Genomic DNA, 26447 nt, shown 5'->3' with positions numbered 1-26447 from the left:
TAAGGACACCTAAGCTCCAATGAAATGCCCGTGCCTTTTGCCTAGTCCTTTGTCTCAGCAGAGCTGGGTTGACTGATATTCTTATAACCTGGATCAAATTCTAGAGCTGAAAAGCTATTGGAAAGTTTTTGACACAGTGTTATTATATCACCTCATTAAAACACTTGACTAGTTACAAGGATGGGGTGATTCCCCTGCTTGCCATCTCTTTTAGGACTAACACACACGAAAGCACAAAAGATTTCAGGCTTCAGAAGCTAAGGAACAGTTTTGTTATTTATACTCTGCCATGAGGTGGATTCTTCCAGCTCACACCTCCAGCCTATAGAATGGCTTCATCTTTATGGAGCCAGCTCATAGCAGGAAGGTCAGAGTGTCCTTCTGCCCCTATGTCCAAATGTTTCACTGTGCCTGTAAAACAAGAGAAGTTGCTGTTTGCCTCACTGTCTTTCTTCCACTTCCTGAGTTACCAGGACAACAAAGGGTAGGAGGGAAGTGCATATGTGTAGCTCTGAAAGAATAACCTCCATGCATTCCCTCCTACTGGGAAAGACTGGCAAGCAGTGTATGTTCAGTGGGAGGTGGGACTTGAGTTTCCCCCAAAAGCTGCTGGAAACCCTGCCTTCCACACTGACCACCTTTCCTGCATGCTGGCAATGTCCAGTGAAGTGGTGCATTACATGGCAGCTGCACAAACACCCATGACAAAAGCAAATGGAAGGCAGAGTACAATGAAGCCAAGGGATGCAAGGATGGCATGCTAATGTCATGTTGGAGATTCCCCAGGATGAGGCCCTTTTGTACAAGTCAGCATCCAGAAAATAAGTCATGAACTCTCATTTTCCTCAGAATATCCTCTTTTGTTCAGATCTGCAACAGGAACAGAATATTTGACCTTAACATAGCCTTGTCAGTCTCAAGAACAAATTGGCTCAGGTCCAGCCCTAGGGTACTTCTTCATATCTAAGAAATGAGTTCACTGTGGCATTTGGAGAAGGGCAGAATTTGAGAGAACCATCGGGGTTTGATTTTCATATCCATGGGGTGGGTAAGCAGCAGGATGGCTGTCACAGAATTAAAATGTTCTAAGCCCAGACCTTTCGTGGTGTTACCCTTTCCTCAGGCCACATTGCTGAGGCAGAACAGAATGCTATTCTGTGCCCATCTTCCTTTTACCTAAAACCTGATCACTGCAACTTAAATGCTGATAGATCTTGGAAGCAGAAGGTTCTCTGCCTGTTCTGATGCTCCAGACACACTTTCAGAGTAAATGTGATGCAGTAAATCCTCTCCTGAAGGGCAATGGCCCTTTCCAAGGCAAACTAGGGATCAGGCTTGAGGGAGGATCGCCCGTAGGAATGCTGCTTAGAGTCTCCTTGTCAAGATGTTCCAAACAGAGCAGCTTTTAGAAGGAACAGATGGCAGAGGCTTTGCTTGAGAGGACTCAGAAAAGCTGGCAGCATGGGAGAAGAGTCGGAAGGAAGCATAAGCACTCTGCCTGTGCCATGTCTTGCCCACCATCTCAGCTGTCTTACCTTGAGCCCTCTTCTGCATGAGGCTACAGAGAAGAGATAGGAAGAAGGAAAATTCATGTATTCGTGTTCTAATACGACAATATTTTGGAAAAGAAAAAAAAAAACAAGAAGAAATTGTTGTCATTTCACTGTAAATTTTAAACTCGAGCTAGAGAGGTTTGAGTTTTTATCCAGCTTTTGGAGTCTCCTCTCACAACAAACAGCAGAGGCATACATGAGCATAAGGGAAGTTACTGAAGGCTCAGAATATTTCAAAGATGAAGTGGGTTATAAATCAGAAGAAAAAAGAAGCCAGAAACCTTGAGTTTATTAAAGCCAAGGACAAAAAGGCACATGGAGAATCAGAGGAACACCTAGAGATGGACACACCATGTTGCCTGTGCTGAGTATCTGAAAACTGTGGAGTGCGACTGCAACATTGCAGAATGAGCTTCAAAGCTATGAGCTGGCACTCCACAACCGGTGAGGACTGTTCCCCTGTCCTACCTTTTAGCTGTTTAAGATTCCCATTTTTAAAAATACCTTCCACTACAACCATTTTATTATTAGTTTGCAAATAGAAAACTAAACTCTCAGAAAAATGGAGGAAATCACATGGTCAGTACCAGAAGACTGGCAACAAATGATTTCTGAAGCAATAGGCCTTCAGGGATTATAAATCTCTCTCTATATATACATGCTCTTAAGACTGTGCTGCTGCAGTAGGCTCCAGTAAATGGACAACAATAAATGGGCAACAAAAGACCAGGGAGACAGTTCTGGAATAAGCACATTTTCATGCTGCTTAGCTAAAAAGCTCTAAAGAGAAGGGCCCTTTTCTTGTTTAGACCCTCAAAGGAAAAAATGCAGGAACAGAGCTACTGTGGGTTTGACTTTTTTCACTGTGGTGCATGAGTATTCTGTATAATGCCCAAGGATTCTGTCCCTGTTTCTGGGAGACTTGTCTTCAGAATTTTTTTCCCACAATCTTGAGCATATTTCAAACAAGACGGTTACAGGTTTCTTTTTTTTTTTTTACTGTAGGAATTTAAGTGTGACACAAAAGTCTTTAGATAGTAACAAATTTGAAATTTGATGGCAAAATTAATAGAACTCTGAAGTGATTAATTTAGACCCCGATCTTGCAAATATGAGCTATGGTTAAGCATAATAATCTACACAGATAGGATCAGGAACAGCCACAATAAAGGTATCTTTTGACTTCATTAGGACTTTTTTTTTTTTTTTTTTGTGTGTGTGTGTGTGTGTAAGGAACAATTTTTTTTTTTTTTTTTTTTTTGTGTAAGGAACAATATTAATATGTGTGTGGCAGAATCTTACACAATAGTTGCAGGGGATGAAAAAATACTGCAGTATTAAGAATACTTCACCTTTCCATTAAAGCAGGGCTAAAACATGCAATTCCTTCTAATAATGAAAAAAAAGAATTATGATCAGGTCCAGGTTGAAGTCTGTTTAGACAGATCTCCTGTTATTGCTGCATGCTTTGTCTTAGAAGATGAGAATCTGTTAAGATCACAGTTAATACACTGTGTCCAAATTACCCAGACTGAACATTAAATCATCCATGCTCTGATTTATGCTATTAATACAAAAGATGATGAATTGATACCAACTTTTTCCCTCTGATAACTGGCTTCCTTTGAGAAGGCTGATCAAACTGGCATGTTACAATAAAAGAAAGGATCTAAGTTGACTTACCTCCACTTTCAGAAGTGTGCAGCCTTTCAAGAACTCTTGAATATTACTGATGCAATCAGCTTCATTTTTAGGCTCCAGGCAATACTAAAGAAAGAAAATCCACTGATCTCATTGCATTGCCTGTACTGAGAAGGCCTGCATGAATATTGACATGTGCCTTTTATACTGAATTAGGGAAGCTTCTTCAGGGGGCGGGTGGGGGTGGCAGGCAAGCTGTTGAAGCAGGAAGAAAGCCACTGGAGGAAGTGATGCACACATAGAAACTGTCGGCATCTTGTTTTGAATGCCAGCATATGACAGTGCCCGAACCGACAGTGGGAAATTGATGACCTTTAACAACATGCTGCCCCAAACCACCACAAGAAAAAGATAAGGAGCTACCAAAACTGATTTCTGCACAATGAAAGGCTCCTTTTAAATGGGGTGGAGAACCTGTTGTGTAGCTGCTTTTTTAAAAACTTCTGTGTTGCCAGTTCCTATCTCTCATTAGACTCCTTCCCTTTTCTTTCTCCTTCAGATTCTTATCACACTTCTGGACTGTGAATACATGCCTTGTCAAACTATAACAGGGGGCATTCACATGGCTTCAGTACCAAGGGATTTGCTGGTCTTGGGACAGACCAAACGGCACAGGTGCAATATTTGCTTATTCCTGTTCCAATCTGCTTCTCCAGTGTATTTCCTGACTAACAAAGCATTCTCAGTAAGAGTTCTGAAAGAGTGAATATATTTACAGTTGCAATTAATTATATTGATGTAAATACTGACACACTGCAAATCCTTCTATTTAAAATCAAGATATTCTGATCTCTGGTAGGCCAGGTATTTCCTGCTACTGACTGAACATGGGTGAGTCAACTGCAACCTTGCAGGGCTTTTTTCTGGATATAGAAACAAAATCAAAGAACCAAAGCTACAATCATACTTGGCTCTCAGTTAGAAACTTAAAACACCTCTCTCTGAAGCTCCTTGCTCCTCTCACTGGCGTAACTAAGCCCCAGAATGCCCAGGGCAGGGTTTCACTGGGCTCTGTCTCAGTGCAGGGAAATACATCAGAGACTGTTACCTTTTCTGCAGACCCCGGAAGAAGCCGATTCATGAGCTTGCAAAGCACAGTTCCATCTTTCAGAGAAGTTTTCAGGAACCCCTCTGGATCATCCACTATTTTCTTAGGGGAATTTAAGACTCCTAGTGAAATAAGCCACGTTACAATCTGTTCTTCTGGATTCATGGCGGAGGCTCTGCCGCCAGAGCTGTTCTCCTGTACAACAGCGTGCTGGAGCCCACATCCGCGATTACATCTTCCTGCTGCAGCTCAAATGTGAAACTACCGGGTGTTTTTGGTTTTGGCTTGGGACAGAAACCAAATCTTAGGAACTAAAAGAAGTTACTCTAAGGTACAAAACTGTTGTCAAAATAAAATAGTTTCTAGCACTCAGCAGGAGACAGGGAAAGCAGATTGATAACTATATCTTTGCAAAATGATTGAAAATGCAAGTATTTTATATTAATAGTTATTACACCAAAAATATCTCACATAGGGACTTCCTCCTTGTGGCAGCTGCCACCCTCTCACCTAGTAAATTTGGTCTGAACTTAAGGTTATCACCCAAATAAATAAATTTCTTAATACTGTAAATAATGACTTATTTCCAGTGTTAAAACAGAATTCACAATGGTGATGTTTCAGAGGAATGTAGGACTAATAAGAGATTTTCAACTTTATGTGGCAAACCTAGTTATTAAAATTACCTTTTACAGTAGTTTTCTATTTTCTATTGTCTGATTTTTGAAAATAAATTCCTATCATGCACTTTACGCACGAATAATCTCTTCAACTGCTGTGCAGAAGTCCATATATAATCCAAAATGATTATTTAGAAGATGATAAATCTCTCAAAACAATTATCTGGATAACTTCAAAAAGGTCAGAAATTTAAGTCATCCAAAGCTGAGAATAAAATTCCCAACTATTTTGCTTGTCTTTTTAAGATGTCCCTTTCTACCACCAGTTCAGGATCCACTGAAGGTATTTTTCCACCCTGCCCAGGGCAGTATTAACCATCACTACTTATCACAGCAAGTCAGAAAAGTCCAGTCATCTTTATAACTGTCCTTTCACCAGAACAGATGGAAAATGAAGCAATTCTGTTGAGGATGAAGCTGGAACATCATGGCTTGAAGAATCCAACAGGAACAAAGTATCCTAGAGACCAGAATTTCTTGGCTACAGTCTTCTGAGCCAATTCCTACCCTGTTACTTAAAGCAGCTTTCAAGAACCCAGTGTTACCAAACTAGTGATTTAAAGGATTGGGAAAAACAGAGCAGCAGAGCAATAAATTGTACACAGTAAGTGTGCATGGTTGTGCCTCCACTTTGCAAGTCTAATGACTGGTACTGGGACCTACCTATGGACCAATTTTAAGAGCCACCAGTAAGTAAGAACTGTCCCTTCAGGGTTAGACACAATTCTGACTTTTTCAGGACTTTGGGATGAGTTCCAGGTCTTTGCAGTGTGGAAATACTCATAACACACGGCTGCAGGCACTGTGAATAAAGTGGGCTACAGCTCAATCACAGCTCACTGCTCTTTGGTGAGGCACAAACATGTGTGGAAAATATTTCGAAATTATGATTAATTGTCAATTCAGTTGTTTTGGGGTTTTTTCCCAGTTGTCATGAGCACTACTGCTTTGCAAAAGGAAATACATACAGTATCCACAATTTCAGAATTTTTTTTTAAATCTGTAGATAGCCAAGACAACTACTAACGCTCATTTATCAATGGGGACATGCATTTGGATATAGAAGACAGCTCAGTCACCTCATCAGAACACAGCAGTTTCTGATGTAAAGAGAAATACTTTCAACACTGGGAGAATTGCACACCTGCTTCACTGAAGTCAGTGTTACAAACCTCAACACCAAAGTACTTCACCACTCCTCCTCTAAAGGAAACCTTTGGTACAGATGGACTGGTTTAGTTTTATGATTATTTCACATGCAGCTACTGCAGCCAAGCAGATATTAATGTCTGCAACTACAATTAAATGAAAATACTTCCCACATCTTGAACACTTACCAATTGCTTTGGTAAGACCTGCAGATGTAAGTCCAAAAATTTATGGAGTTTTTGATTAGCCACTTCAATCCCAACCTCACATCCTTTAGAGAACTTTCTAAACACATTCCAGCTTGTTTACCCACTTCCACACCAAAATTAATTCTGCGGCAAACCCAAGGTATGAAGGTAGAGCCACTAAGGAAGGAACATTGTCTGGTCTGGTCTTTGGAAAGGCTTCACCTTTGTCTGTTTGCTGACAGCAACAAATCAAGTGAATCACAGATCATCTCTTGCAGAGTCAACTTAGTTAAAAGAAACTTATTTACAGCCTGATTTATACCAGTGATGAGTAAATAGCATAGCGTTATTTTAAAAGGGGGTGACTTTCCTTTACCCAGCAACCAAGTGACTCTGGCAGCATAGACATCAGAACAGCACAGCAACAGGAGCAAGGTAAGATGAGCAGTCACATATTCAGAAACAATTTTTGAGTGGTTCTTCTAGAAGTCACACATGCTTAGGTAATTCACTATTTTTTTCCAGCAGAGGAAAAATACTCAACCACAAAGAACAGCACTGGAGTATTTGTCTGCTGCAGAATCTACTGATACATTTCAACTGGCAGCTTTCCATGACAAAGTTTGATTCTGTGCATGAGCTAATACTGTAGATCAGGGTATATTCGCATTAATTAGGATTTTAGGCAGGCACTGATCATACAGTAGCTGCCATTTTGGGCATTACACTTGAGCAAGGATGATCCAGTTCAGCCTGAACAGCAGCGCTCAACACTCTAAGTTAATGCTGAAAAAGGAGTCCAAGAAGACAGAATGTTACTCCTCCTTGCAGAGGAGATACTGAGATCACTTTGTAACAATAACCTTCCAAGATGTAACACTACTAATCTTGACCAGCATCCAAGTGTCTCCCAGAATATGTTTTTCTTTTGAATTAGACAATAAAACCCCAAATCCATAATTCTTGATAACAGTAAATTTATTTGGCCTGGGAAATATTGCAATTCTACCAATCTGCTACACAGATTTACTCTAGAATCTGCAGCCCGTAACTGAGTTTAAAGTGATATCCTCACCGCAAATGTAGAGTTTTAAATCTCTAGGCAAGGTATGCATGCTTTTTCTTCTTTAGCTACTCATTATGAACTGAGCATTGTTTAAATGAGATCAGTTTACGTCTATCACAGAAGTCAGTATAAATTTTATTATCCATGATTGTTTATGAGTTTTCTACATGAAGTACCAATGCCTGATGATTCCTCTCACATACACAGGCCCATCAACATGTATGTAAGAGAAAAATGCATGAAAATCAAGACAAAGTTTTGAACAAAGCACCTACTCCCAAGAGATGTACTACACTGTCCAGTGTACATAGAGGAACACCAATTATTCTGGCCATTCATCACTAACATTGTCTCAATACACCAACACTCCCATCCTCTCATCCAGAAGGTTAGGACAAAACTGTAAATGTAATATAGCAGAACTTTCCGTGGATCCTTGGTGAAGTCCTCTGTATTCAGGTGGACTAAGACTCGCTTCTGTGTAACTTGCTCTTTTCATCAGCAAAAAGAGCAAGCACACGTAAAAGGCAAACAAAGTATTTCACCACTGCAGAACGTGTGTGCAACGAAGCAGCTCACTCATAGCTGCTGGACGGTGTGAGCTATGGCAGACAGCGGCTGGCTCCCACCAGAAATTTTATCTATGTCCAAGAGATCCGTAGTGCTACTTTCAAAGGCAACTCCTGAATGCTTACACATTCCTCTAGAAACGGTGGGCAACACTACACCCAAAAGGCAGGCTGTATCAGTTGTGATTTGTTATGCCTTGATTTTCCAATGCACATCCACTGCTGCATGGCCACCTTCTAGGCACCGTAACTGGAAAAAGGAAATGCAAGTTAGTACCCTCTCAGAAGCCAAGAGACAAAAATGCTAGATTATCTCTGAGTTCATTTTATATATAAAGTTAATACATTTGGATTGTATTTGATCTGTTCCAGCAGTAGGAAAGCACATCAATAGCTAACTACAATAATCAAAATGCCCCGAGGACAACTTGTATTAATGCACACTGCTTGTGCAACGCCGTCTCCAGGGCAGGTACTAAGTACCGCAATTCCTGGGTGAATTCCCCCTTCAAATTCTACTCACCACGAAATTCCACCAGCTCTTGATAATCTCAGCATGCTACCCAGGAGTTCTGTAATACACTGCTATACATACTGGTATTAATCTGTAAGTAATAATGTGCTATAAATAAAATAAAACTTGTAATCAAGGAAGGTATACACCTGGCAATTCCATTTGCACCCTGATTTTCCACAAGGCTATTATGACCTTCCTTGCCACAGGTTAAGATCTATTTACTGCTCCCTTAATATTGGTACCATGCCTGTTTAGAAGCTGAAGAGAAGGCTGATACAGTGTGCTCTTCTCTCTAACACCTGTATTTATTACAACATGGTCACAACAGATTTACTAAACTGAAAAAAAAGCACCTATTTTTTTTTTAAAGGGAAGCTTTTTCACTTGTCAAGAATAATTAAATTTCAGCTTCCCAGCTAACAGAGAAAACTGAGGTGCACACACATGAAGTTTAAAACATTCTGACACAACCTATATGAGGATTTGTCAGTATCTTTTGAAGTCTCCTAGAATGCTGCATTAAAGACAGCATTTCATCTCTTCATTAGAGAATTTAAGACCTACATCTGGATCAAACTATACATTTAAAAACTGACTCCTGGTGGTTTTTTGCAGGTGGGTGGGGAAATGAAGGGGAAATACTACTTTTAGACCTATTTCCCTAATCCACTTTAGTGGCATACTAGTGACTAGTGATTTTTGACTGAAAAAGGTTCAATTTTCTTAACCTTCAGAAACACCTATTATGAAGTGTCCTTTCAGTAAGACTCTAATTTAAATATTTCAACAGTCACATCTTAAAAGGAAAACGAAGACAAGGACAGCATTTGCTGGTTTAAGTTTTATCAAGCATCAGACAAATAAAAAGCTGGTAGGGCAGTAGCTTCTGTTTTGCTTAACTACATGCATCCCCCAAACAGAAAACACTGATGATGATTCTGCATTTTATCTGAAACACATTCCAGTACCCTGAAACAAAGCATATTTTTCCTTTATTATCGAGGTAACAGCAGCAATTTATCAGGAGTATTTATAAAACATTACTAGCATATTCTGACAAGGGCATTGCACAGTTACTGAGTTGCTGTTACTGACACTCCATGAGAATGAATTGTTAACCCAACTGAGGCTACAAACATCACACAGTATACAACAGAACCTATCCTTCCCACAGGACAGCATCTCCCTGGTAACAGTGACCAGCTGTCAGATAAAACAAACACACAAACTACAGATTTTTCTTTTTTACCATTTTGAAGTTGGTTCTTGAAAGTAGAATTTGAAACTAACAGCAAAATACGTTCTTACAGTTACAGACTCAATAAAAAATTACATAAGAGAGTACACATACTTCTTTACACACATGCTTCTCTTGGAAAAGATAGCTGTCCTTTTCCTTTACTCTGTACTAGATTATATCAAATTCTGCACACACTCTAAGTTACTTCCATTTTTTTTTTGTTTTACTAGCAATTATTTAGAAGAGAAATTTTATTTTCCAGAAAGCTAGATTAGCATGTCAGCCACTACCACTTTTTTCTTCTGTTTTCAGAGAAAGAGGAGCAAGTCACACTTTCACATAAAACCCAAAACCAGCTGCTCTTGAATTTTCTTGAAAAATTATTTTAATAGGGTAGGCTTTAGAGCCATGAAACACAGCTGTTTTACAGTCTTAAACCATTCTGGAGGTACCTGAAGTCTGGAGCTTAATTAATCCCAGGACCTCTGCAGAGATCAATTCCTAATCCAAGATTATACTCACTCTAATTGCTAATCCTACACATTTAATGAGACTGATTAAATGTAATAACATTTATTATTACAACTCTGATTTTTATGGTCTGCTCTTATGAAAACTCATATTCAGCACTTTCTGCCACATGGCTTGAAGAGCAGTTGTAAACATGTTTTTCTTTAGCTGCACCCAAACTGGCCCTGTTTTTGCAGACAAGTAGTGTCTTGCTACCATTCCTAAGCTGGTTGGTTTACAAAGCCTTCTTAAGCCTCCTCCTCCAAAATTTAAACAGAAGTCAAAAACAACGCTTAGCCAGGAAGAACATCCATTCAAACCTACGAACACAATGACCAGGGAACTTCCTGCAGCTATTAACACTGCTGTAATATTTACCTCATGTATTGGCACAGGCACCACGTCTGCCGTCAACAGATGAACCAGCACTATTTTCAGCAGTATCTTTCAGAAGTTATCCCCCTGCAATTAAGAGAAGACACAACAAATTGAGAAAAATATGTTTTACAGCACAAGCTTACCTTCAGTAATCGCCCCCATTTCAAAACAATGGCACAAGTTTGGTTTGCAGATTATTCGGTTGCAAGCTTTTACTACTTCTTTAAATAGTGGAGGATTCACTGGCTTGGAATGGACTGGAATGGCTTAGAGAAAGGTTGCATGGCTTATGGATTCTCATTCCTTTTCAGTGGTGCACTGCCATGTTAAATCCATAAGTTGAACGACAAAATTTACTGAGGACTAAACAGTAGTACAAAGGTTTTGGGTTTGTGGTTTGGTTTTTTTTTTAGTTGGAGGTCTTCATGTTTACTATATTCACGAGTATCTTTTGAACTTCATGGCTTCACCCAAGTTTTAACAACTTGCCAGAGGCACTGCCACATGCATCCCTAGGTATCCTTACAACGCAGTGTCAAACTAAACAGTTAGGCATCCAACTAAACATCAAGTCTGCATTTCTTGCTTCCAACTCCCAAGAGCTGTGCTGATATTTCTCACTCTAAACCAATTCCTGATTTCACAAGGCTTAAGTTTTGTTAATACGCTGCATATGCAGCCTCTTTAAGCATCTTCACTGAGAGATACTGCTCACAAAATACCCCCTCCCCACCCTACATGGCAATACTGCGTCTACAGTGAGCTGCATTACAGCTTTAGTTTCAAAACCGGTGCCGTAAATGCTTTTATCCAAGGATTGTTGAATTTGCAGAACTTCTAATGTATTGGGGAATTTATTTTCCTTTTTTTCTTTAATCTAGACAGCACTTCCATTGCCATGACATGCAGCTTGTCTCACTGTACTAGAAGGTAACTTGTTTCAATTTTGACTTAGACTGAAAAACTAGTTTGCTTTGCTTACCATCTTTGCTGTTTCACAGGCATTTGATGCTCTTAATCAGCTGTGGAATGCTGAAAGATTCACTTATTTTAGGAAGCCATAAGCCTTTCAGAAGTTGAAGAGAAAGACTTCTTTGCTTATCTTATTTTCTCCTTTGGAATCAAAGATGTTCCTTTAAAAGTGAAACACTACAGAGTTGCAAAAATTTGAAACAGTGTGAGTAAGCATCGATTTGCAGCTTCTTTGATGGAATTGGTCAATGGTTTGCGGATTGTTGGTTTTTTAACAGTATTTTGTAGCTGACTTACATGAATATGATTTTTTTGCAGGGGAGATCTTTTTAAACTCCCCATGAAACAGTAGGAAGGCAGAATATAGTATTATCCACTTGCTTTTTCGGCTTAAGTGAATGAAATCCTCTATTTTTCTTTACACAAGGATCTGAAGGCATTTTGTACTGGGAATACTGGGACTTCAAATTCTAGCACAACTGAGCTTTATGTGGAATCATCCCCACCACCCTCCAAATCATAAGCAATACTTTCAGAATTAGATGCTGAACATGTAGAGCAATCCATCTCCATGTTAGATGGTTGGATGTTGTGAGGAAGATCTTAAGAACAGCTTGTTCCATTCATGACGAAAATCAGATGGAAGTGTGGCATTTCAGGGAAACTTTACTTTGAAAATTACAACACTAGTACACAGCTCAAGCTTATACATTTAACATCTGCTTTCTGAAAGAAATGTTAACAATTTTGAAATGATATTAAACATTGTTTCAACTTTTTGTCACAAAAGCATAAAAATCATGGAGGGGAAAACTTAACAGGCAACAATAAAAAAAGGTTAAAAACAACTTTTCCTTTTAGTAGTCCTCTGGTATTAAAGATAGAACAGCTTCCACATTTGAGAAATAATCTGTCTTGGTCCAAAAGTTTAAGAGTGTTTTTAGTATCTGCTTCTGCCTCCACCTCTATCGGATCTGCTTCCACCACGGCCACCACCTCTGGGTGCCCCGCGGCTTGAACTACTGTAAGAATCCCGAGGAGGTGGATAGCCCCTTTCCATGGATGGGGGAAGACCCCTGTCTTGTCTTCCAACACGATCACGGCCACTTGAGTAGACATCACTTCTGCTGCTTGAGTAACTTTCTCGGCTTCCATATCCATCTCGTGTGCTGCCGTAATCATCATAGCGACTGCTTCCACCATATGATGGCGGGGGCCCTCGAGCAGGTGGAGCACTACGTGAGTTACCTGCAGGGTCAATGGTCAGGTAATATGGCAACACCATAAGTTATATAAGAACAATTTCAAATCTGAATTTACAGAATTGCTGTATTAAAATGTTTACTGCTACTCTTTTTATATGTATTGAGATGGTCTTAATATAATCTGCCACACTAATGGTATTTTAAGTGGGGATTGTGTATCAGGCAGTGAGTGGATTTAAAGATTCTGAAGGAATGAAGACGGTGTTTGTTTATTCAGGCAGGCTCTTTAACTGGGTATTCCAGTACAGCTTGTTATTTTAGAGAAGAAACTCAGCCATATTTTCCAGAGACAGCTGTCATTCTGAACTGTAGACTTTGCTTCTTTAGCTTATAGCTTATTAACAAGACGATCAAACGATAACCAATAACTGCACTTTCACTGTAGGGGAAAAAAATTGTGCCACTTCCCCCTAAAACACAAGCAACCTAGTCAAAGTCAGATGTTATGACGTCTGTACATTTATATGATCCTCAAAATGGATTCTTACCGTAACTCTCATATGAATCTCTGTAGGAGCCTCCACTTGGATGATCCGAGTAGTCCCTGTCACGCCCACCACCGTATCCATCACGATCACTATAGGAGGAAAGACTACTAAGACTTAGTACAAATCACTAACACCACAGCAAGAATAAAGTGTCAGGGAGAAAACTCCAACAGTAGGTACCTATATCCCCTGGAGGGGTATTCATCACGTGAACTGGAATGACCATAATCACGATATGCGTAGTCGCGGGGAGGTGGTGCGTAGTCCCGGGTATCCCTGGAACTGGGATAATCTCTGCTTGAATAACTACGAAGAACAAAAACTGAGATGTTAGCCATATGTCCTACCACAGAAGGTCTGGAATCAAGATCCTTCTCCAAACAAAAACCACTTCACTAAAATAAAACAGTAGAAGAATTTACCCGTCTTTAGTGCTATAGCCATCATCTCTTGGAGACATGTAGACATCTCTCCGTGATGGCATCGGCTCTCTGCGCGGAGGACCACCGTAGCCATCTCTTCCACGTGACACAGGAGCTTCAGAGAAACAGTCCATTTAATTAGCATTTAGCCATGCAGGACATTCAAGCCAAGTGCTAGTAAGTAGCTTAAAGCAATTTAACAGTATCACTGGAGCCTACATTTAGAACACTTTACATTTCTGCTTGTACAGTTTTAAAGCAGCACTAGAAGAAACATACTCAAATTGCACCAAATTGCTCCCAACAGATACAAAATTACACTGGTATGAAAGGAAACAAAAGTTAGAAAAACAGCACACTATTCCACAGCAGACTGAAGCTAGAATCTATGATTTGCACCAGTTCCTAAGGAAAGGCTAAGGTGCTAGAGATGACCAAGCAATTAATTTCGTTAGGAAGTCCTTACCTCTTCCTCCCATGCTACTGCTACGCACTGGTCCTGAAGGTGCAGACCTTTTAGGTGGAGGGCCTCCACTTCGTGGAGGTGGACCCCTCTTCATGGGAAGTGGCCCTCGAGAAGACCCTAGAAGGAGAAGCCATGAACAAGTTACTTTTTCTGTGATACTCATCTGCATTTTTTTAAAGCCTGAACTACGACAACCTAAAGGTGCCGTTATTGCCACTACATGATCAACAGTAAACCTCTAAAACTAGACCTCAAAGCCTTCTCTTGCCTTCCAGCCACTATTAAATGCTCCTAGCAGAACTGAGAGCCAAACTTCCCACAGCCTAAATTCCTGTCAAGAAGTGTCTTTTAGAACTTATCCAAAAGCTACAGGGTGTGACACAAGGGAAAAAGACAGCTGATACCTGCAATCAGTCACAGCTTAAATACTTAACAAGCTACTGTTCTCAGAAGACAAGAGCCACCTGGGAGGATGTACTAGAGAAGAGCCTACAGAGAGGGAACAGAGGTACTACTACCGAGTCTGCAGAACCTACTATACAGACTCTTCAAGACAGAAGTTTCACTATTTCCAGGGCTTTTTTTTTCTGCATTACAGCTTTTACTGTTACACCTCAGGTACTGTTTACTAGTTAAGTGAGTTTTGTTTTGATACTGAAAAGTCTGAATAAATAGCCGTATCTTAATGAATATCCAGTATCAAGTAACGCACTATCCTTACACTTTAGAAAGCTTCAACTCAACAAAAAAGGTTTAGCTGCCCTAACTCTCAGTCTGATCTGGAAGGATCAGCCCTACAATTTTCTCAGTTTAGACCTCTTGCTATAAAGAATGAAAGGCAGGTTTCCCTTTCCCTGGTGGTAGCGAATCACTTTTTCAACTTGAATACCAGAAAGCTTCCTTTCTCACGTGCAAGGCAGGAGTTCTGCTTTTCTTTCATAGGCAAAAGTCAAGTGGAGTGTTAGTTGTAGAAAGGAATCTTCACATTTCTTAAGGTGTACTTGCCTAATCAAAAATTTGACTAAACTGCTGAGATCGTATTTCATCATTTTAATATAGACAAGGAGTGCACTATTCAGGTGTTTGACTTTTTTTTTTTTTCCAGTAGGATTATTGTCATCTTCCAATGGGATTGTCTTGTGTTGTCGAAGTGTATAATGAGAGAGGTCAATACATACCCAAGTGACTCCCTCTTGAAGGTGGTCCTCTCGCGCCACTTCCGCCTCTTGCGCCTCTAAGGCCCCTGGGAGGACCTCTGCTTCGGGGAGGGGGTGGTGGCCCACGCCTACCACCACTTTCAAAGGATGGCTTGGTTGCTTGTTCCACTTTAATTGCCTTCCCATCTAATGACTAAAGAAGAAGCTGCTTTACTTACTGCTCAGTCATGTTTGTATTTCTTAAATCAAGCCCCTCTTGCTTCACTATTTATAGGGCTTCCATTTTATAAGTTAGAGCAACTCTAGAACTGATTTCAGTCTTCAGTATTAGTCCCCAAGTACTCAGCAGCATGTTGGGCCTAATTTCAATTTCTACAGTACTTCATTCTTGTGGAATTGATGGCAAAAAAACTACAGAGCAGCATCAGAAAGGACTTTCAGTGAATACACAAGTGTCCAATGATTATGGCAGCCCCACGTCACTTATTCTGTAAATGAAACATGACATGTGATCTACAATTTACTTTCAATTGCCACGTACTTTGGTACCGAACTAGGAGTGCACCTGTAGTTACACGATTAAGCTGAACGTAACTTAGCTTCAGTCGGGATTTCTGGCAATGGGGAGGCCGTTCAGCACATTTTCTTGACGTCCTGATAAAACGGTGATCGCTGAAGTATTTAGAAGCTATTACAGCAGCTACACAGCAGACTGAGTATGACAATTCACCCCTTTTTTCTAGTGTTTCAAGCTGGGTTTTCAATCAAGGTGACTGCCACAATTTACTCTATTACTTGCTTTTCCATAGGGAAGGTGCTTTGTGGTTGGGGTACTTTTTGTTTGTGGGTTCTGTTGTGTGGTTGTATTACTTTTTTGTGGTATGAAAAAAGTAGAAGCTTTTGCTGGAATATAGATCTGCAATAACAGAAACTCTGCAACTAATATATCTCAAACATGAGCAGGTACTAACATGCTGAGTAACTCAACCTAGTTAATCAAATTTTTGTACGATTTTTAGATGCCACATGTTTGGATATTATAGCAGAATCAACATCACAAGTTCTGCTAAAATTAGGTTATTGCATGCTTATTCTGGCAAACATTGTTTATTTGCCTTTTTTAGCAGTTAAATATTTAACTCTGCCATGACAACTAATTAATTGTCAGGCAGAAGGTGTTGTTCATTGCACTTCTTTGCTGCAATAAATGAACAAACATTGACTGCTAGACTGCTAGTAATGTCTTTATCTACACTGCTTATAGTATTTTATCAAAGTACTGAATATTTTTTGTTCTCTGTCAAAATCTAGCTCTCTGAAAATTCACTGTAGTGGTGAATGTATTTTGTCAGCTCAGAGCTGTAGTGATTGTATGAAAACCTGTGTGTACACACACAGGTTCAACTGGATCCATTGTGAGGGGAAAGAAGTAAGAAATACCAGCAAAATCATATTGGTCTTAGCTTTGACTTAGTGCTATATTTTACTTATGGAAGGTTTCTCAAAAAGGCTTTTGGCATGACAAACTGAAATATCCACTCTAATGACTGGAACGTCTCAGTTTGTATCACATTGATTTGCTATTGTAATTAATCTCTCAGTTTCATCCTTCTCAAGCAGGAACAGAGGGCTTCAAGCCTTAAGCTTTGCTATGGCCACTGCTGTCCCCAATTTCACGACAGATTCTTGACAGCTTGTTTTAAGTTTAGAAAGGAAACACTGTCCCCTTCTGCTAGCATGGGTTCTGAAAACCTGGATGCTAGGTTTAAAATCTTTCTTTTTTGTTAGGTAGGAGGTACAGTTTTCCTTGCAATTTCTCCTCCTATTTTCTTCTGCCTTGCACTTAAGCATCTTACCTTGGCAAAAGATTGTTTCTTTGCAGACTGCTTTACAAAAGTAGTCTTTAAAAGCTATTCCATAGATCCAGAAAGACCTTTCACTAGGTACAAGAACACATTTTTTGCTAACCAGAAAATATTTGTCAAAGTTAGTCCTATTTCAAAGCAGAGGGGACATTTTATGGTTTCTTAGCTCAAAGAAAGGTCTTACCTCACCAAACATAAAAGTCACACAACCCATCTCAGAATAAGGAAGTTTTTTCAATGAGCTCAAAGCACAAGCTGTCAACATGAACACTCATTAGCTGTTTTTTTTATATCCTTGATTCAGAGTGTTATAAAAGCATTTTTAATACGATATGAGCACCAGAAAGGCAAGTCACCCTGGTGCTAAAAAGCATGAAAATAATTTAAGCTACAAGTAATTTAGGACAGTAATAGTTTGGCAATCAGTCTCCTATGTGTGGAATGAATAATCTGTACAGATTTGCAAAGTGAGACAGGGAACTTTAACCAAACACAGTTAAGAGAGCTATCCTGCAAACTGTTCCACATTTCAACCGAGAAGATGAATGAAATTTGCATAATTTTGGGAACGGGGCAAGAAATCAAGTATTTCAAAGGAACTGTTACAATAACTTGCATGAAGCTGGTCTTAGCACCACACAGAGCTTTCCTCTTCAATGAATCACTTCGCTGTTGATGCTGCAATGACTCCATTTCTCCACGTTCCTTGATGGCACATTAAGTGAGTTTCCTTTTGCCATATATATCCAAGAAATGAAGATCCATTCCTCAAGAGGCCAAGCTTCTGTACATTGTATCACTTCTTCCCCAAAGAAAAGGAAGTACTTTCTGTCAATTAGACAACCTTCTGTAGTGCTGAGTACGGTTTATGCTTGTAGGGATTGTAGCATCTGCTTCCGTCCTCTTAACACAGACCAGCTGGCTTGGCAGGTCTACACTGGAATTAAATCTTTGGTTTGTCCTGACCCTTTGCCTAAGGTCATATCCTCTCTTTAATTATCCATTTCATCTTACGGATGTAGAATCAGAAGGTCATGAGAACAGTCCACTGTACCAACAACCATTACAGACTGGGGAGTATCCACATTTATGTCCAGGTAAGCGTTTTGTGGCATCAGGATGTAGACTTGACAACCATGACTTAAGATTCTTCTTAAGGAAGGCTGGTAAGCTGCTATAAAGTACTTCTACATTTCTTTTGCACTGCTCAGACATGATAGCACTGATTTAATCTACAAGACAAAGTAACTGAAGTGAGAAATCTCCATCCCAACTCTAAAATAATTATCTTGTGATCTCTTTCTGCAGGACCAACTTATCTTCCAACAAGCAAGCTTTGATTGGTCTATGCTTGTCCCAATATAGCGAAATACAGTTGCTCACATATTACCCCTCACCCAAACTGGTGAAAAACTCTCCATATATTTTCATAAAACATTTGCAAAATAAAAAATTAAATGCCAATTCATTCTTGCAGAATCTATTGGAGTCAGCCTCTTCTACTGGCCACAACTTCAAATTCCTTTAGGATGACAGAATGAGCAACAGACAGGCAATGCAGAACTCTTGCCCCGGCCAGAGAGATCACCTAACTCCCTAGACTGCTTGAACTGCAGTCTGCTGAACAGTGCTTCTGCTGCTGCTTCTCAGGTGCATTAAAATCTCGAGAATGCTCCAATCCATCTTTTCCAAACAAACAAAGAGACCTTCAAGTTGTGATTTATGACAATTGCCTCTTCTCACACCAGGCCTCAAACACTGCTCTTCCTTAGACCTTGAATGCAGAGTCTTTTGGGAATACAACTAGTACCTGTTGTCCAGAAGGCTTTCTGAAGATAAGAATGAGAGACCACCTCATTAATATCTTTCATATCCATGGTCAATGCGAGTTGGACCAGAGGACATTCTAGGCCAAGTCCCATGTGAGGGTGTTCTTTTCATATACTACTTGCAGCTCTAATTTCAAAGCTGATGAAGGTACTTCTAGTTCTATAGTGAAGACAAACCCATGAGAACGATGATCCACAAGGCCGTCCTTTCTAGCATTTCTTGCCAGTAATGCAGATTGTGCATTCCAGAACAAGCAGACACAGCCTCGGCCACAAACACTGTCTCATTTAGCTACTTCACCAAGCAGTACTCTCCCAAATGTTTCCAATGTGACCAAACACAGGCCTCAAGATTCAAGATGTAGAACAGTTGGTTATTATTTTCAGAGGGATTTTGATTTGCAAGCTGCACTCCACAAACATGCGCATTAGTGACCGAGTTCCTTTCAGTCTGACAATTACCTATTGGTCCTTGAAATTTCCTTATGTGAGGGTTCAATGACCGCTTCAGAGAAAATAAATTATTTAAGCACGGCCATAAACAAGTCTTCAGAACTGTGGCAAACTAGACAGTGGAGAAATAAAATTAAATAAAAGGAGCAACTTGACAGATCTTTAGGCTGGTATAGAAAGAACGCCATCTGAATTTGCCACTCTCTGCCTTGACAAAACTACTAGCTTGCTTAAAAGGAGAGGAAGTCTTCTAAGAGAGTAACCCTAATTGCGATAAGATTGTCATGAAGCACCCAGAAACATCAGTACATGAAGTAGAAAACCCACTACCTTTCTATAACACATAGCCTGTTATAACACAAATACAAGAGGTTTTACTATTTGTGTTCATGAACACTACACAAAGCTCATTTTCTTATTCCTGAAGTTGTTTTACTGACTGCAGTAACTGACATTTTTCTTTCACTTCGACTTCTTAAACTAACAAGACAAACATATCAAAATCCCAAGTGTCAATTAATCACAATCACTCGATGTTTCTTCACTTTACTTGAATGACATCTCAAGAGACACTGCTTCCAAGGCCAGTGCAGTGTGACCTAAACACAATCATTCACATAATGCAGGGAAAACCAGAGTCTGCAATTCAAGTGATCTAAGATGGCTTTCACTGCCTGAAAAGGTGCCTTTCACAGCACCTCTGTAAAGATAAGCAGTTGTTCACCAGAAAATTGCCAACTTACATCTACCTTTTCAAACACATGCCACAACAGATAAAGATTACAGCAGCCTACAATTCTTTGACAAACTATCCCGGTATTATCTTGGAATTTGCACTGCAAATTCCTGTATTTTTATTTTTAAAATGATTACACTTCTTATTGCTCTCAAAGCTAGACCACTGCATGTTAGGCAGTGAGTTAAAAAATTCGGTTGCCAGCTAACTGCAAAGCCATTGCACATTAACTGGAAAGATGCCCCTCACATAGACCAAGCAGATCAATGATGCAAGTCACAAATGTAGAAGAATATCCACAGAATACCAGATAGCTCATCAATGCTCCAGCACTCAAGGGAAATCACAGTCAAACCATTTTAAGGGAACAGTTACTAATTTTCAGGTAAGTCACTTCCCTTTAGTGTAATTTACACAGTACTGCATTCAAATATGATCAAAAAGGAAAATCCAACCCAAAAATCATTATCGAAACATGCAAGAATGAAGAGCTGATTGCTGAAAAACCCTCAATCACTGATTACGGAACAGTAAGAGAAGAGAGGATAGCTGATTGTCAGCCAGACTTCATTTTCTATTAGCATATCCATGAACAGAATGAACAGATTTCAGCTTCATGGAGCCAGAGACATTTTGTCAAACTTAAAGTTACAATTTGTCTCCACAATCTTCTAATCCATTCTCATTCCAACTTTTATTACCAGTTGATTTACCCCAAAGATTAATTGTCCTGGTCAGTAGCAACTGCAACATATAAATGGTCTTAATTCCTACCTTTCCATTCATATCTCTGGCAGCATCTTTTGCATCTGCTGGACTCTCAAACGTGACGAATGCAAATCCTCTGGACTTGTTTGTTTCCCGATCTTTCATCAAAAGGACTGCAGAAACAAAGTCACATCAGCCTTCCCTGTAATTCCCTGTAAGGAACACTTAACCTTTATTTAACCTTTTAAGCTCAGAACTTCTTAGAGGACATGTAAGCGCCATCATTTCAGATGATCAACGCCAAAAAGTCATCACAGCTATGTTGTTGATTGTTTTATATTATTACCATCTTAATAAAAGTTCTCTTTACCTTCCACAATGCGTCCATATTTGCCGAATACAGCCTCAAGGGCTTTTTCATTAGTCTCTGTGTTCAGGCCCCCAATGAACAGCTTCCCAGGACGATCTGCTTCAACCATTTTGATTCTGTGAATGACCTACTAAAAAGAATGAGGCCATTATTAACAAAACCTCAGACTGCAATAAGAGACTTCATGGTATATAAATTACTTCTGTCCTCAAACGTACAAGCAAATTTTCTGTAGAAAGATATTAAGTAGGAAATATGAGGTATAAAAAAGCATTAAGTAATTGCAATTTTTTTGTAATGGAAGCAACTGGAAGTAGTATGAACAGTTACTTCTTCACATTATATAGCATATTTAAAAGATATTAAATAGAACTTTGAATAGTGGAACAAAGCACTGTTAAAAAGAAGCAATATTGGTGAACGTGAAATCTCTTCCAGAAGTGCTGTTCCTTTTGTCCTGGATGGCAATCCTAGCACACTTTTCCTTTAAATCCTAGACGTTTCAATTAATTTACTTAATATGTCAAAGTAATACAAAACTGTTATCTCTTCAGAGCATCTTACATCAGTATTTTTAAATTAAGTTCATTCTTTGTATTAGTTAAAGTACATGGAGCCTATGCTGAAGTCTGGCCTACACAACCTGTGAGACTTGAACTGACACCGGACCACCACTGCAGTTCTACACAACAATGTCACAGCTACAGTCGCGGGGACGGGAGGGTTTAAAAAGCAAAAAGCCCAAGAGCCGAAGACAAAGCCAAACTCCCCCCTCCCGTGCCTGGCAGGCCGCCCGGCGCCTGCGGACAAGCGCTGCCCGCGTGTCTCCAGCGCGATGGCGGGAAGGCCCGCGCCAGCTCCGGCACACGCGGGAGCGCGGACAAAGCGCCCCCGAGGGAGCCGCGGCGGGGCCGGGCCGGGCCGCACGGGGCCCGGCTTCAGCCGCGCTCCGGGCACGGTGAGCGGGGGGGGCCTCGGACCCTCCGCGGGCTCAGGCACCGCCACAAAATGGCGGCCACCTCTGGCAGCGGCTCCGCTCCGTCCCCGCGCCCGACGGCCTCCTCGGCACTCGCCCACCGCGCGACTCAACCCCGTCCGGACACATCGGAGAGGCGCGCCCGCCATGCCCCCTTCGCCCTCCCCCGGGATGCTGAAGAGACCCCGCACATAAAATGGCGGACACCGCGCCTCACACCGCCAGGACCCTCCTCGTACCACCGCAACGGCGCGGGTCCCGCCGTCCTAACCGGAGCCGGGCAGGGAGGGATTGGGGGCCGGGCCCGGCTCCGCCGTGCCTCCGCTCCGCCGCGGAGCGGCGCGCCACGCGACCCCCACCCCACGGACCTTTCGCCGCGGGTCCTCGCAGCGTCCCGCGGTGCCGCCCGCAGAGCCCGAGCCCGCAGCAGCGCTCACCTCCACCCGCGCCGATCTGCAACTGCGCAATGGGGGCGAACAAAGGCGCTGCGGGCCTTTATAGCTTTACGTCACCCGCCGGACGGAGCCCCGGATGCGGCGGCAGCGCCGAGCCCGGTAGGGGGCGCCCGGGGCCGGTGCGACGCTCCCGCCGCGGCCGAGGGACGGCGGAGCCCAGACGGGACGGGGCCACCGGGGCCGGAGAGTCCCGTCCTGCCAGGAGCGGGGAGCGGGCCGGGGACCGCGAGCGCCGGGCAAACAGCGGGAGTGAGCCCTGGGAACGGAGGGGTAGAGCTTTGTTTGCCGGCCGCGCCTCGTCCCGAAGGATTGAGGCCCCATGTGTAGTGCTGTGTCCACTTCTGGACTCCTCAGCACGAGAAAGGAGCTACTGAAGATAGTGATCATCACAAAGATGATTAGATGTCTGGAGCATCCCTCTTACACGGAGAGATATGGAAGCTGGGGCTGTTCAGTCCAGAGGAGAGCAGAATGAGGGGATCTCACCAATGCATATAAGCATCCCAAAGCCGGGTGCCAAGGGGATGGTGCCAGAGTCTCTTCAGTGGTGCCCAGTGACAGGAGCAATGGTCATGAACTAAAATACTACAAGTTCCGCCTCAGTATGAGAAAGACTTTTGCCCTGAGGGTAGCACAACCCTGGAACAGCTGCTTAGTGAGGTCATGGGGTCTCCCTCTCTGGAGATGTTCCTGTGTCACCTGTTCCAGGTGATGCTGCCCTGTCAGGGGGATTGGACTGGATGATCTCCCAGAGGTCATGTTAACTGATTTTGTGAAGCAGCAGATCTATCACTTCTTTGGAAGGAAAATCACAGTAGTATCAGTTTAACTTTGGAGTTTGTGCAGGAGCTTAACCCACTTTGCTAAAGCAGCCTTAAAGGCATTTTTAATTAGTTTGATTAATAGATGTGCATGGCAGCACCCTTCCCTTGGAGAATAACAGCAAACCAAAACAAGTGTGATTTAAAATTAAATGTGTTGTTGATGGCAAAAAGTTTTGCTATTTTTGTTCAACTAACTCGATTTGTTAATTATTTGTACTTGAAGTTCAAGTGTGTTTTCCTTTGGCTGGCTAAACCTGATAGTGGAAAAGTTAGGAGGAAATCTGCTCATGCAAAACTTGGCTAAAGTTTCATTATTTGCACCTGTAGATGATCTAAATTTATATTAATCAGTTACCAAGGCCTATTTTCTTAGTGCCACCCAGTCTAACCACCATACAGTTTTTTAAGTTCTCTCTTGCAGTTTGTGCTTGCAGTTCTCCAGACCTTCATTTTTGGGAGATGCCACAGAGTCTATGGACTCTAAGGGCACTGCCCAGTGCGGTTACAGTTGTACAGCTGCATAATTGCTACATTCTGATAAGATAACAAAGGACTCTCCTTATCTTCAGTTTTTCAGTCTGTCAGATACTGGTATTCAGCTGCTGTTTGTGCTGTGGGAAGCAGAAGGCAACATTGCCTCAGAGAAGCTTATAGATGTGTTAAGAACACAAATACTACTGTAAACTCCATTATGTACTTGAAGATGTCACCTTACCAGTGTGGATGCTCAGAGTTTCTGGATGCTGTTACTGTGAAGGGGAAAAGGGAAAGATGACCTTTATAAGGAGGTGAGACAGCACTGCCTGTGATATCAATGCAGTTGCCAAAGAATGGCATTACCAGATACTCATCCAATTATCATATGAAGAAATGCTTCAAATTCCAGTTTCAATACAAAAGAATTTAAACTTCAGAGCCTTCCTGGGATGGATAGTGAAAACTAAAGCAAATTGTTAGTCCTGTAAGAAATATGCTAAAAAGGGCCTCCATCAAGGTGGGGTCATTGTGCTTCTCTGACCCATGGTGTATTTATTGACGGCCACACAACTGGAAAAATAAGCAAATGCAAACAAAAGCCCTCTTTCTGTCTCCTCTGATTTAAAGAGTAAAATATTTAATTGATAACTCCAGGCTTCATTTTAGTAACATTTTGTTAACACGTACTGAACAGGTAGTTAGGCAGCATTAGCATGAACATAATGACATTTGAAACAGCATGTGAACATAAATGCTGTAATTGTATCAGGGCCGCCCATTGTTCTAAAAATTCTTCCACCCATTGTTCTAGAAGCTGTCTTCATGAGGCTTCTCATCAGAACTTAGTTGCATCTTCTTTGCAAACTGGAACAGTATTTTACAGTCTCTCACTAAACAGTGTATGTATGGTCTTGGCCCAAATTCAGTCAGATCTTTTCCTAGAGGATTAAAGGACATATAGTTCTTTAATTCTTCTAATTCTCTTCTCTCCTCTTTTTTTTTTCCCCTGTAATTTTGAATTTTTGAAGAAAAACTACAGAAATCATCAGGGAACAAACTGCAGTCTGAATTGAAACTAATTTCTCTTCAGTAAGAAGTTCAAGGCTGAAGAGCTATGACATTTTCTTTTGCAGACCTTTCAACTTTGGATTTTCTGGTAGGAAATTAGGTAGTAATAGGAGGTCCTGTCTGGGCCCTATGGAATATTAAACAAACTTGGATGGGACAGTTGGGGAAACAGAGACCAGAGAAACTTCACCAACCTTTACACAGAGGACAATTACTCCCTAACTAGCATAGATATACTTGCCCTTGCATTATCACACTTTTGAGAGTAGAAGAAATGCAATTAAGTATGTTACTTACAAACCCACATACATATAAGCTGATCTCTTTCTGCCTTTTCATTGACAACCTGAAAATTGAGCCTAGTAGATGGGAGAAGTAGACAACATTTCAACTACAATGTCACTCTCTTAAATGAATGCCTGGTTGTTTAACAATGTTGTTGAATTTCCACTGTAAACTTGTTCATGCAAAGTGTGTTGGATATCCCCTGTACCATGCTGCATATTTTCATCAAACATATTGGCCTTTTACCAAGTTCATCATGCTTTGGTTTTAAACTGGATAAAGAGTTTAGGAGAGCTGAGGGATGGGGACTAATGAATACATAAATAATCTGATCACAAAAGATTCATTCAGAATTAATAAAAAAGGGAATGTAATTCACTCTAGATATGCAATCAAAAACTAATAACTGAAAAATCAGCGTAATAGTTTTATAACAAGGAGCAACTTTCTAGGTACTGGCAGTGATAGATATTTATAGAAATTCAGGAATTTTCCTCTGTAAAACTCAGACTAGAGTAGATGAGAACAGCACAAAATAACTGTTTCTGGCACGGACTTTGTCAAGCATTTCTAAACTGGAACTCCTTAATGTGCTTCTCCCAAATCACCTATTTAGGATTCCATTGATTCTGTGCTTTTTGCTGGGGGCTAAAACCTGAAAAGAGGTTTTTGTATCATAGAATCCTAGAATGGTTTGGGCTGGAAGGGACGTTCAAAATCACCTGATTTCACTACCCCGACCCCGCTCGCCATGGGCAGGGACGGCTTCCCCTAGACCAGGATGCCCCGTTCAATCTGGCCTTGAACAATTGCAGCGGTGGGGCATCCACAGCCTCTCTCTGCAGCGTGGCCAGGGCCGCGCACCCAGGCTCCCAGGCGGAATTTCCCCGCAATTCCCACCTCAGCCCGCCCTCCGGCAGCGGGAAGCCGTGCCCCTCGTCCCGGCGCCTCCTGCCCTTCAGCGCGCCCTCCTCCAAGATGGCGCCCGGCGCGCCCCTCCCCTGCACCGCGCAGCCGCCGTGGCCCCGACCC

At 41.3% G+C, this 26447-nt stretch overlaps 1 protein-coding gene, 1 long non-coding RNA gene and 1 other non-coding gene across 9 annotated transcripts; all 3 read right to left on the bottom strand.

Annotated features, from left to right (window-relative positions):
* Positions 1 to 7279: 7279 nt before the first annotated feature.
* On the bottom strand, positions 7280 to 22824 carry RBMX (RNA binding motif protein X-linked). Of its 7 annotated transcripts, XR_005952056.1 has the most exons (10): positions 22546 to 22567; positions 21331 to 21457; positions 21027 to 21133; positions 15391 to 15562; positions 14213 to 14329; positions 13747 to 13861; positions 13505 to 13630; positions 13325 to 13413; positions 10600 to 10683; positions 7280 to 8204 (listed from the first exon to the last, which is right to left on the bottom strand). XR_005952056.1 is itself a non-coding variant. In XM_041396381.1 (9 exons), exons 2-9 carry the CDS (start codon positions 21437 to 21439, stop codon positions 12512 to 12514), a joined length of 1158 nt encoding a protein of 385 aa, XP_041252315.1. In that variant the 5' UTR covers positions 21440 to 21460; positions 22744 to 22824; the 3' UTR covers positions 12221 to 12511. The 7 variants fall into 7 exon arrangements, 6 of the variants coding, with proteins under 6 accessions (XP_041252315.1, XP_041252313.1, XP_041252314.1 ...); XM_041396381.1 differs by lacking the exons at positions 7280 to 8204; positions 10600 to 10683; positions 22546 to 22567 and adding exons at positions 12221 to 12819; positions 22744 to 22824 and having other exon boundaries at positions 13325 to 13428; positions 21331 to 21460; XM_041396379.1 differs by lacking the exons at positions 7280 to 8204; positions 10600 to 10683; positions 22546 to 22567 and adding exons at positions 12221 to 12819; positions 22675 to 22782 and having other exon boundaries at positions 13325 to 13428.
* Positions 21207 to 21278, bottom strand: LOC121331949. Its single transcript, XR_005952084.1, has one exon. It is a non-coding gene; the product is annotated as a small nucleolar RNA SNORD61 (small nucleolar RNA).
* Positions 22825 to 24682: 1858 nt separating the features above from the next.
* Positions 24683 to 26435, bottom strand: LOC121331791. Its single transcript, XR_005952067.1, has 2 exons — positions 26316 to 26435; positions 24683 to 25000 (listed from the first exon to the last, which is right to left on the bottom strand). It is a non-coding gene; the product is annotated as an uncharacterized LOC121331791 (long non-coding RNA).
* Between the last annotated feature and the right edge of the window lie 12 nt (positions 26436 to 26447).

Source organism: Onychostruthus taczanowskii, unplaced genomic scaffold (assembly GCF_017590055.1).
Source record: "Onychostruthus taczanowskii isolate IOZ18803 unplaced genomic scaffold, ASM1759005v1 scaffold13, whole genome shotgun sequence".
NCBI classification, from domain to species: domain Eukaryota; kingdom Metazoa; phylum Chordata; class Aves; order Passeriformes; family Passeridae; genus Onychostruthus; species Onychostruthus taczanowskii.
The sequence above is the reverse complement of the archived record's forward strand: the minus strand, read 5'-3'. Positions and strand labels throughout refer to the sequence as shown.

What these genes read in the sequence shown, in the direction of transcription:
- RBMX (XM_041396381.1), bottom strand. Translation starts at nt 21,439, where the DNA reads ATGGTTGAAGCAGATCGTCCTGGGAAGCTGTTCATTGGGGGCCTGAAC. An exon ending in CAGTAGCATGGGAGGAAGAG is followed by an intron (nt 13,862 to 14,212) that starts GTAAGGACTTCC and finishes GTTTCTCTGAAG; the next exon opens with CTCCTGTGTCACGTGGAAGA. An exon ending in AGATTCATATGAGAGTTACG is followed by an intron (nt 12,820 to 13,324) that starts GTAAGAATCCAT and finishes TTGACCCTGCAG; the next exon opens with GTAACTCACGTAGTGCTCCA.